At 46.7% G+C, this 11,507-nt stretch overlaps 1 protein-coding gene across 1 annotated transcript; it reads left to right on the top strand.

Annotated features, from left to right (window-relative positions):
- The first annotated feature begins 420 nt into the window (after positions 1-420).
- cdc23 (CDC23 (cell division cycle 23, yeast, homolog)) lies at positions 421-11,098 on the top strand. Its single transcript, XM_023823634.2, has 16 exons — positions 421-580; positions 877-949; positions 1,482-1,619; positions 1,718-1,760; positions 2,131-2,236; positions 3,202-3,334; positions 4,525-4,702; positions 4,844-4,941; positions 6,020-6,101; positions 6,195-6,348; positions 7,446-7,565; positions 8,826-8,901; positions 9,461-9,522; positions 9,609-9,687; positions 9,804-9,923; positions 10,447-11,098. Exons 1-16 carry the CDS (start codon positions 474-476, stop codon positions 10,612-10,614), a joined length of 1,737 nt encoding a protein of 578 aa, XP_023679402.1. The 5' UTR covers positions 421-473; the 3' UTR covers positions 10,615-11,098.
- The last annotated feature ends 409 nt before the right edge of the window (positions 11,099-11,507 follow it).

Here is an 11,507-nt window from a genome sequence, read left to right as displayed (position 1 = left end):
ATGTAGCTACAGTACAGAACAAGACGTTTACAGCGAAAGACATTCACTTTATTGTACATATTGGACTTTGTAGTCGCCTTTAGCGTCTAAATATAAATACTGCCATCTTCTGGTGTAAGGAAATATAACATCTCTTCAAATGTATAATAGAATAGAATGGAATAGAATAGTATAGAATAGAATAGAATTGACGTTGGCCTAAACTTGACGTTGTGAAGTAAAATTTTAAATACTACACGTACATATATACGCTCAATATATAAGTCATGTTGTCTTCTATATAACACATTGCCCAACGTGGAGTATACGCTGATTGTGGGTTTTAGCCACAATCAAAATGGCGTGCCGATGATGACATGTTCTAAGTCACGTGGCGCTCCTTACGCCCCGATTGGATTACTGCCACAGGGCCTTGACCAATCGTAGCGCACCGTTAACCGCAGACGCGTCGAAGCAGCCGGGCAATACGAAAAATGGCGGCGCTCAGTCCTGAGTTTGGAGATTTGGTACAAATTAAAAAGCAGCTTATTTCTGTCATAGGCCTTTGCAGAGAACGAGGATTAGTTCACAGTGCAAAATGGTGAGAAACTTGTTTTTTTATTACTTATGTAACATACGCATGTCCACATTAACGTACCCACCGTTTACTATAGCTATTTATAAAGTGTTGCACCTACAATGTTGGTATGTGTGCTGTGTTTTAATGGTGAGCTCTGTAACGTGTTTATTGCCTTATTTATGTACCTTTTCCGTACTGTTAGTTGGTTGGTCCTATTTGAACATTTGTAACAGGTGAAATACGTATATATTCTATACAGTTAGCAGGGTTAATCAGGCACGTTAACGGCTCGTTTTCACGTCACTGCTTGTTTCCAGGGCGTCCGAGCTCGCGTTTGCCTTGAACCCGCTGCCAATGAACGAGATGCCGACGCCGCCCCCTCTCACCGAGGTATCTAGTCGCAGTAAAGCATGCACCATAGGGCAGTGTTTCTCAAACCGGTCCCCGGGCACCCTCACACGCTCCACGTTTTTGCTCCCTGCCTCACAGTCCACATTTTTGGGATTCCAAACAGCAAAAACGTGGACTGTCTGGGGTCCCAGCTCACCTTAGTGTCTTTGTGGATTGACTGCTGGTCCAGTCTTTAGTTGAGAAAACGTTTATAACGTCTTATGAAGCGTTAAACATAGGCAAAGTAGTGATTTTGCTGTTAGTATTCTAGAAGATGGCAAAGAAGGTACGTGTTTGTATGATAAACGATAAATGAGCAAGTCAGGCGTTCTCTCCATCCATTCTCCACCTGCTTTTCCAATACAAGGTCATCAGGAGACCTTGAGCCTGTCCCGGGCAGCACAAAGCTGGGCACGCCGTGGGCGGGATGCCAGTCCCTCGCAAAGCACGCGCCGCGGAGATCGTGCAGCGAAAAGGATGCTCTTTTGTGTAAATGACTGAAAATAATTTACAGCCCCTCTCCTCCTTGCAGGAAGATGTACAGGACTTCGATGCCCTGTGTTTGGCCAAGTCCTATTTTGACCTTAAAGAGTATGACCGTGCAGCGTACTTCCTGAGGGGCTGCAGTAGCCAAAAGGGATACTTCCTTTACATGTACTCCTGTTACCTGGTAGGTGGCACTCCTGCAGACCCCCCCCCTTCAGCCACCTCCCCTCTAACCGTGCCGCATGTCTCCCTCTTTCCTGCTTCATGACACCCCTCCCTAAGTCTGGGGAGAAGAAGAAGGATGATGAGACCGTGGACAGTCTGGGTGAGTCTGTAGCCTTTGGAGCGCTGCCCTGCTGTTCGTGGGAGATTGCCTTACATCAGAGCTCTGTGGGCAGAATGAAAAATTATTTATGTCTCTGAACCAAGGTCCAAGCAACTAGAGGAGGCGGGACCAGGGCATCTGGTTGGTCATGCCTCCTCTAGTTGCTTAGACCCACCTCCTCTCCAGTCTGATTGGTTATCTCTCTGAACCAATCATTTTTCATACTGCCCTCAGAATAGTTTTGTGTCCCATTACGCTGGCCAACTGGCTGATGGAGACAGTCATCAGTCAGGAGCTTTCAAATGATTTGGTGTGTGGTGTTTTTTCTTCCCCCCCCCCCCCCCTCTCCCTGCGGTGTGATTGACTACAGGGCCCCTAGAGAAAGGACAGGTGCGGAACGAGGCGCTGCGAGAGCTGAGGGCAGAGCTAAGCAAGAAGCATCGGGCAGGAGAGCTGGACGGCTTTGCCCTCTATCTGTATGTGAGCCAAGGCGGTCAATTTGTTTTTTTTTTTTTTTACTTCCGAGCTGATGAACGGCTGACACATGGCAAGTCGTGCACAGAAATGTCTTCCTCAAGCTCTCGGAGGCACACTGTGGTCATTGTTTTTCATTTGTGCTTTTGGTATAGAGTGATTTAGATACACAAGTGAAGAACATTTAAAAAATATTTTACCCCTCCCCCCATGAACAATTTGCACATTGCACTTTTTTAACTCCTGTTTACTATTTTATTTACCTTTCTTTACTTGATACTTAACTTGAATAGTGTTATTAGGTTCTTATTCTGTTAAATGCCATTGGTGTAGTCCTGGGGCCTGTTTCACAAAGCAGGATTTCTTGCTTAGCTGGATAACTTGTAGGATTTAAGGTAGCCTGGGCCAAATGTAAGTGGATGAAAATAAAGTCTATTTAGCCTAGACTACCTTAAATCTGACAAGTTATCCGGTTAAGCAAGAAATCCTGCTTTGTGAAACAGGCCCCTGTAGCTTTTGTGTAGCTCCTACTCCAGTCCTGCTCAGTCTAGCTGCACTAATGCCCAGCCGAACCCCTGACAGCACTTATGTTTCTCATGTGCTATTTGCCTCACTTGTATGTCATTCTGGACAGAAGTGTCTAAATGGGAGTTCTCATTGCCTGCATCTACCGCATCTATCTAGTTTACGTGGTGTCTCTCTGATACAGCTGAGTAACGCCAGTGGTTAGTGACAGATTTAAGCTTGTGGGAGTTTTACTTTCACAAAAATGCTGAGGGCCCGCCTCCTCTACAATCTGATTGGTCGTCTCTCTGAACCAATGATTTTTCTTTCTGCCCTCAGAGCATTTTTGCGCACTTAAAACTCCCGTGATCCAGATCGGACACTGACAGGCCTCCCGGCTGGTGGTAATGACGCAGTGCTGACCTGCCAGGGGGCGCCATAGCTGACTGTTGTCCTCGTGCAGGTACGGCGTGGTGCTGCGGAAGCTGGACCTGCTGAAGGAGGCCGTGGATGTGTTTGTGGAGGCCATCCATGCCCTGCCGCTGCACTGGGGATCCTGGCTGGAGCTTTGCAATCTCATCACCAACATAGAGATGGTACTGCTGTCACCCTGACCCTGCCTCTGCTATGCTACGGTTCCTCTTAATCGCGCTTGGTTTTTATTTATAGACACGGTCTGCATATAGCTGTGCTCTGACCTCATATCAGGATCAGAATCAGAACTCATTTTATGGTCCAGGTACACCTGGAATTTGTCTTGGCGGTATTAGATGCAAACAGCGTAGGAAATAAATTAAGAAAAATAATAGCAGAAATAATTATATATTTTAAATGATGAGCGATACAGCCTCTCCCCAGGTTACGATGGGATTACGTTCCGACAAACATATCATAAGGCAAAAAAGCATTTTAATACAGTACACCTAACCTAACAAACATCACAGCCTAGCCTAACCTACCTTAAACACTAACATTAGTCCACAGTTGGGCAAAATCATTAATGCAAAGCCTGTTTTATAATAAAGTGTTGAATATTTCATGGAATTTTATTGAATCATGTTCTGTAAGTGAAAAACATTTACCCATTATAAAGCTGAAATATAATAGGTACTTCATTAATCCCCGTCGGGAATTTGTCTTTACGCCTCCCTCAACTTGTTGTCCCTGAAGGGCAGCCACCCGTATTGGCACTCAGGGAGCTGGGGGTTAAGGGCATTGCTCAAGGACCCACAGACACACTGAGGCTGGGTTTGAACCGGCAACCTTGTGATTACAGGTACACAGGCTTAGCCCACTGAGCCACACACTGCCAGGGAGTGTTTGTAGTATAAATTAGTACAAATTGAAATCAGGAAATCGGTATTTACAAAACATGCAGTGTGAACTTGTCTTGCTGGATGTGCAAGTGTAAGAACTGCCTGCATCCAGGTACCTGAATAAATAAAGATATATATTAAGTACAAATATGCACATTTATGTGTCAGGACATTGCAGTACCTAAACATGCAATGAGTCCAAGACCATCCAAAAAGTGTGTGGACAGAAATCCAGAGGTGTGCAGATGTTATGGGAAATTGTACTTTTCTCTGGTTGCTTTTTATCAGGATTCCCCAGTTCAGGTCCTGGAGGACCAGTCTAACACATTTTGCAGATTTCCCTGCTGAAATGCATCTTAGTAGGTGTGTCTGAGCAGGGAAATCTGCAGACTGGCCCTCCAGGACCGGAACTGGGGAACCCCGCTTGATATATTGTGAGTTGCACTAACGGTCGTTACTCTGTCTTTCAGCTGAAGTCTCTGTCACTACCAGACTGCTGGATCAAGGACTTCTTCCTGGCTCACATGTACACGGAGCTGCAGATGATCAAGGAGGCACTGCAGAAGTACCAGAGCCTGATCGACGTTGGCTTCTCCAAGAGCACCTACATCATCTCGCAGATCGCCGTGGCTTACCACAACATCCGCGGTCAGCAGACCCTGGTTCTTCTGCCCCATAGCCTCTGTCCTCTGCTGCCCTTTGATTCGTCTTGCGTTCCTGCTCCTCCCTGATGCGTATGTACCCTAATCCATAATTGTGATGCTCGAAATTCTCCCTCCTGGTCTTCAGACATCGATCAAGCCCTGCTGCTCTTCAACGAGCTGAGGAACCAGGACCCGTATCGTATCGAAAACATGGACACCTTCTCCAACCTTCTCTATGTCAGGGTGAGACCAGGCTCTGAGAGAACCGCCCTTTCTAGACTGGAAAAGAACATTAATCTGATCAGCTAGGTCCAAAAGATTTCTTTGTACTAACAGGTGTTATTTCTGGTAATATTTACTTTTAAGCTATGCTTATCTTTGCTGTTAATACATAATAGTTATACTTTTTTCATCCCCCATGATGACTTTATCTTTTCACCCACCCCATCTTGCTCTCCATAAAACACACACACACACACACACATAGAGGTGATTACCAGCTTGGGGTCCCAGCGTGGGGTTAGTTCTGGGTTAGGGTCCTTGTTCAAGGGTCCAGTGGTGGCATCAGCCTGCTGACCACAGGATTCCAAACCAACGCCCTACCACACTAAAGCAGGGCTTCTGGCAGCAGTGGGATTTAAACCCCCCACCTCAGAGGAGACTGGAGCCTTAGCCCAGTGCCTTAGACCTCTGGGCCTCGTTTACTCTCACATGGCGCTTTTCCACTGCCACCGAGCCGTTACCAAGCCGTACCGCGAAGTGACGGTTTGTCATTGTAAATTATCCGTGTCGTGCCCGCGCTGGCATGGCCCTGTTTACTAGCAGGGCTGAGAGCTTGACCAGACTGAGCTGGTTGCATCACCACCACCAGATTGGTCGAAATGCATGGAGATACCGGTGTTCTGCATCAATATGCGTGGATTATCTGAAGGAAAAAAACAGCATATTCTGTATATTATTCATTATTAGTAGTATTGCACATTGCGATGTTTTGATGCTTTCCCGATAACTAGGAACTTAACGAATGCTAATTCCACTAGCGCTTGATTCTGTCTTGCATAACACAGAGATTTGCGCAGACTTGCTAGGAGAAATCAGCACATAATAAATTGATGTAAATAGTAAATAAGTGCCTCTCGAGTTTTACGGCACTATCGCTCTCCAAACCCAGCAACGTCTTTACTGAGCCGACCCATCTGCAGTGAAAAGCCAAAGCAAGCCGGAACTGTAACTAGGCTCGGTTCCTGATTGCCAGTGGAAAAGCGCCGTATGCACATAAGCGATACCCTCCTACACTGATGTCCTCTGTAACTGCCAACAGAGCATGAAGGCTGAGCTGAGCTTCCTGGCCCACGACCTCGCCGAGATTGACAAGTACAGAGTGGAGACGTGCTGTGTCATCGGTGAGCGTGCGACGCGGAAACACGGCCCAGTTGATTGTCCCGTGGGTTCCATCCTGATGTGCCCTGTTCACAGCTGCCCCACCTGGTTTGCAGGTAACTACTACAGCCTGCGCTCGCAGCACGAGAAGGCGGCACTGTACTTCCAGAGAGCCCTGAAGCTGAACCCCCGCTGTCTGGGCGCCTGGACGCTGATGGGCCACGAGTACATGGAGATGAAGAACACCTCGGCAGCCATTCAGGCGTACCGGTGAGGACAGACGCGTCTCCAGGGCTCGCCGTGTACCAGGCGGCCCCTGTCATTCCTGCAATGCCGTCAGTCTTCAAGAAGCTCTAGTTGAAATGCTAGTCTTTTGAAATTCTACGTTTCATTGTATTCCCCTAATGGGACCACTCTGCGGCCATTAAGCCCAGGTCATACTTTAACTTTTCCGCGTGACCTTTCAGGCTGGGGATGGCGGATGGCTGTCCGCGTGGCAGTGTATATCTATACTACATTAGTCAAGGTATTATGGTAATACAGCATACCAAGCTATTTTTAAATCTTTACGACATACTGGAATGGTGTTGCTTTTAAAAATACCGTTTACCTTAGTATAATCTCTGGATAGTATGAGAATTGGATTATCGGGTTTCCTCCGACCCTCCTCATATGGCTGCTCACCATAATTACCACTACAACAATGGCTGTTCTTCCTCTACTCTTTCATCGTTGACCGCTGAGCTGTGAAAGTCAGTGCTGCCACCTACTGGAAATACCTAATCAATTATCTTACACATGCACGGTCGATGCTCAAGATTTCTGCTAGACTTAAAGATCTGGCCACTGAACACAGTTATCCACAGCCAAACCCTGATGACGAAATTTACATCACCCTCATTCGCAACCAAAAGTGCATGCAGAAAAGTGTGAATTGACCTTTAGCTTAATAACTCAAAGTATTTCACTTTTTCCAACTTTGAGACATACTAGTGAACATCTGGAACTGATACAATTATGAGCTGCATATATTACAGCAAAGGGCAACCTTACACATTTGATCGCGTTACTGTGCTAACTCAAAAAGTGTTTTATGGATCTTATTGCCAAAAAACATTATATGGATGACAAGGCTTGAATATGGATGAGTGACATGGCCATCCAGGGAATGCATTGCTGTCATTCCAACAACATCTGGGTTTTCTGAGCAATTCAGTAACTGTACTCTTGATGTTTCTGTGTTAGAGGTGCAGAATCTGGTGAGTGGATCATGTGATCGCGCCTCTGTCGCCAGTTATCATTGTACTTGTGGAACGTGCTTGAGGAACAGTAATGTCACTAATGGTAAGTTTGGTTTCTCTCACAAGGCACGCCATAGAAGTGAACAAGCGAGACTACCGAGCATGGTACGGGCTCGGCCAGACCTACGAGATCCTCAAATTGCACTTCTACTGTCTCTACTACTACCGCAGAGCCCACCAGCTGAGGTGCGTGGCTTCCGCCGTCGCCAACTGGCCCGCTGTGGAGTTCGGTCTCAGTCACTTCCGTTATTGCTACGCAATGAGAAAATCTGATCCCTCACTTCTGGTTGCAGAGTGATTTTGCGCCAAGTTCATCTTAATTGAACTTTGACCTGCAAATTCCCGTGGCTCAGCCAATCGCGTGCGGTGTGGGAGGGGTTGACTTCTCAGCTTACCCAGCCGTTGGCCGCGGAGCAACAAAGTCTTTTTAACTGTGGATTGCCAGAATGTGAATTTGTAAACAGGAGAAAAGCTGCATGACTGACAGAGAGCACTTGAGCAAGGCCCTTAACCCTGAGCTTCTTGGGCGCTACTATGGGTGGCTGCCCTTCGCAGACAACTTATGCTGCAAAGAGCAAGCTGAGGGACGCATAAAGACAATTTCCCCCCGGGGACAGTAAAATATCTATTATTATTATTAGTTAGTGTGCATCACACCTAGCCTACCGGGCCAGAAAGCTAATACAGTGGCACCTCGGTTCTCGAACTTAATCTGTTCTGGACTCCGGATCGAATCCTGCATTCGACTTGCTTACAGCGCTGGCTTAAAGCAATGCATTCTGATCCTGACGCAATGCATTACGGTTAGATGCATTGCGACCTCTCACCCGGCTGCACAAACTGGAACCGCCTCCGTGACGACACACCTTTGCCCTTATTGGCTAAAGAGTTTAGTTACACACATGACGTTTGTATCGCGGGCAGTTCCGATGCGTAATCTGCTATTTCTCCCGAATATCATGTAAAGCAGTGAGAACTGGTTTTCAGTTAATTTACCTGGTAAAATAAAGCTTAAATAAATCACATAAATGCTCTAATAGTACACGTAAGTTAGTGGTTTATTTATTGTTAGTTACTGTAATGTTGCGCTACTTTATTTGGTTAATCGTCCAATCTGTGAAGAAGGCATTCAAGTAAGAATTGCATTGTAGTATGACTCATTTCCTGGCGCGTACAATTTATATTAGATCAGTGTTCATGGTTCGACTTCTGATATTCAGATCGAGTTCTAGGTCAAACTGGTTTGTTCAACTTTCAAGAAATTCGAGTTCTAGTGAGTTGGAGAACCGAGGTTCCACTGTATTACAATATGCATTTATTTATTTTGCTTGACGCTGTGAAAGACGGTGCAGTTCCATCACACTGGTATCACCTCGTCTTCGCTCCGCTCTTCGCCGCGTCTTCGCCGGTGCCGGCGTCCGTTGAAAATCCTTTGTGTCCCTCTAGGCCCAACGATTCTCGCATGCTTGTCGCTTTGGGCGAGTGCTACGAGAAGCTGTCCCAGCTGGTGGAAGCCAAGAAGGTGAGCATGTGATTCTAGATGTTTCTGGCAAAATGTGGTGAATCTGGCCGGCTGGCTGCGTGGGACAATGCGACCGCCGCCCTGTGAGCGGTACACGCCTCTCTACCTAGCAGTCGTCGCATCATTCGTGGTCTTTTATGTCTGAGGACGGTCGTTCTGCTGCTTTTCATATGCGGGCTGAGAGCCGTTGCCCATTTTCTTATGCGGGGTTCTTGTAGAGGGTGGGATGGCTCTTAAAATAATGGGGCTTCCTAAAATCTGAAATGTTCCCTGTGGCTTTGCTGCAGTTTAAGGGTAGTTACTCGAAAAACGACCTTACTACTACTTTTAACATTTCTTTTGACTGCCACAGACACACAGTACTTTGTGTGTGTGTGTGTGTGTGTGTGTGTGTGTGTGTGTTTATGTGTAAATATAAAATGGTGTAGTATTTGCTTATAACATACACACATCCTGCCATATACTGGTGCTCTGCGTGCAGCAAATTCAGGTTTTGCTCTGTGCTACTTGGATTTGAGTGAGTACCCCTCTGACTGATGGCTTGCCTTCTGTGTATCAGTGCTACTGGAGAGCGTACTCTGTTGGGGACGTGGAGAGGATGGCACTGCTCAAACTGGCCAAGTGAGTCTTCGTGGATTGTGTGCCTGTACGCATGCTGCACTCCGCCGGTGCATCCAGTGATTCTCCAACCTCTCACACTCCCACAGACTCCACGAGCAGCTGAACGAGTCGGATGATGCCGCCCAGTGTTACATTATTTACATCCAGGACGTCTATTCCTGCGCGGTGAGATTAGCACGCAGACACACGCATCCCCGGGCATCCGTGTATTGCGCCTGTTGTGCAGAGGACATATCTTTAGCTTCTGGATGTCTGCAAACGCTTTCTCTCCTACCGCTTAGGAGCCCTTGGAGCACGTGGAGGTGAGCACAGCGCTCCGGTACCTGGGCCAGTACTACTTCAAAAACAAACGATACGATGAGGCGGCGCTCTGCGCTCAGCGGTGCTGTGACTCCAATGACGTGAGTGTTCAGTCCCCCCCCCCCCCCCCCAGTAAATGCTTATGAGGAGCTATTGTTTTTTCATGTATCCTCCTGAGATCCAGCGATTCATGTCTGTCCTCTGTGGAACACATTGTTTTTGTTCATATCTCTCACATTGTACCTACCATTCTATCAGGGCCTGTTGGTACTTAAAGATGACAGTCAGAGCTTTAAGATGACATCACTTCTGTTTTGGTCTGACCTTGTCAACTTTCTCTCTCTGTCAAATCATTTTTTGCCACCCCGGAGCTTGGGGGGGAATGCATGGTTGGGGACAAAGTGTCCCCATAACCCTAACCCTCTGAAAAACTGTGCATGGTAATTGCAGCCTCACGTTGGAAGCTGTAGGCCATGTGTCCACGGCTGAATTCACACGCGTGTGTTTACGCTGCCTCCGTTTCTCGCCGTCCTGCAGCCTCACGTAGGAAGCTGTAGGTCATGTGTCCACGGCTGAGTTCACACGCGTGTGTTTACACTGCCTCCGTTTCTCGCCGTCCTGCAGGCTCGGGAAGAAGGCAAAGCCCTTTTGCGACAGATCTCCCAAGTCCGAGAACAGGGGGAGGCAGCCTCAGCCGACGTGTCCCATCCCTGTGTCTTTGGACCCCTCTCCAACAATAACACCCCAGTCCGGAGAGTGTCCCCGCTTGACCTCTCCTCTGTCACCCCCTAACATGTACACCAATGCCAAAGCGCCTGAATCAGCTTCTGTCCCGTTCCTCTTCACTCTGTGGTTTTTCTGAACACCGGACTGAGAAGCCACCGATTAAACACCTACTAGGACGGCTTCAAGAGTGAATTCTGTGTTGCGCTCTCGCTTCTCTGGCACGTCCCTGGATTTTCTTGCATGCCAAATGCGATGCAGCTCTTCTTCAGGTATGGATAGGGGCAGAAGATGGGTTTAGTGTGTGTGTGTGCGCATTTTAGCTGTATGTGTGTGTTGCTGGCGTGCGGTGTGAGCAGAATGCAGGCATGGAGATGCGTATGTTCTTGATGTCAGAGTTCAGTGTTTCCATCAGATTCTTCTCGTCTGTTTCCTACATGTAAATATGTCTTTTTTTTTTTTTTTTTTTTGCATGTGCTCATGGAGCAAATGGAAAAGAGGATGGATTTGGAAAAAAAGTTCATAGTTATTAAAAATTATCTTTATAAGGAAATGTAGTTTTTTTATTGCATTGGCGGTCTGTGATCTGTCTTTCGTGCCAGCCTGATTTAGGTGATCATACAGGTTAAATTTATTTCTTCGTCGACATCTGTGTTCAGGAACAATATCGCCTGAATTAAAATATTGTATCTGTGGAAGTGGCAATAAACTTCCAATGGACAAATTGGTTCATTGTTTTACAGTATTTACCTAGCGGTTTAAGGCTTGGCCAACTAAAATCAGTGTCCATGTATTTCTCCAACCTGCCTCACTAGATTGTTCATATATGAAGTAAGAAACGTAAATCTTGTTAAGTGAATAAAGGTCTAGTTTTACACAACGGATTTGAGTAATACGTTGCAAAAACACTTTAATGATGCACATGCCGTGACTCGACAGACTAAAGGCAAAAAGACACTGGA

The sequence above is a fragment of the Paramormyrops kingsleyae genome, chromosome 24 (assembly GCF_048594095.1).
Source record: "Paramormyrops kingsleyae isolate MSU_618 chromosome 24, PKINGS_0.4, whole genome shotgun sequence".
NCBI classification, from domain to species: Eukaryota; Metazoa; Chordata; class Actinopteri; order Osteoglossiformes; family Mormyridae; genus Paramormyrops; species Paramormyrops kingsleyae.
The sequence above is the reverse complement of the archived record's forward strand: the minus strand, read 5'-3'. Positions and strand labels throughout refer to the sequence as shown.

Excerpts from the sequence above, each read along its gene's own strand:
- cdc23 (XM_023823634.2), top strand. The coding sequence starts at position 474 with ATGGCGGCGCTCAGTCCTGAGTTTGGAGATTTGGTACAAATTAAAAAG. Across the intron at positions 7,566-8,825 it reads CGCAGAGCCCACCAGCTGAG|GCCCAACGATTCTCGCATGC; the intron begins GTGCGTGGCTTC and ends GTGTCCCTCTAG. Across the intron at positions 9,924-10,446 it reads GGTGCTGTGACTCCAATGAC|GCTCGGGAAGAAGGCAAAGC; the intron begins GTGAGTGTTCAG and ends GCCGTCCTGCAG.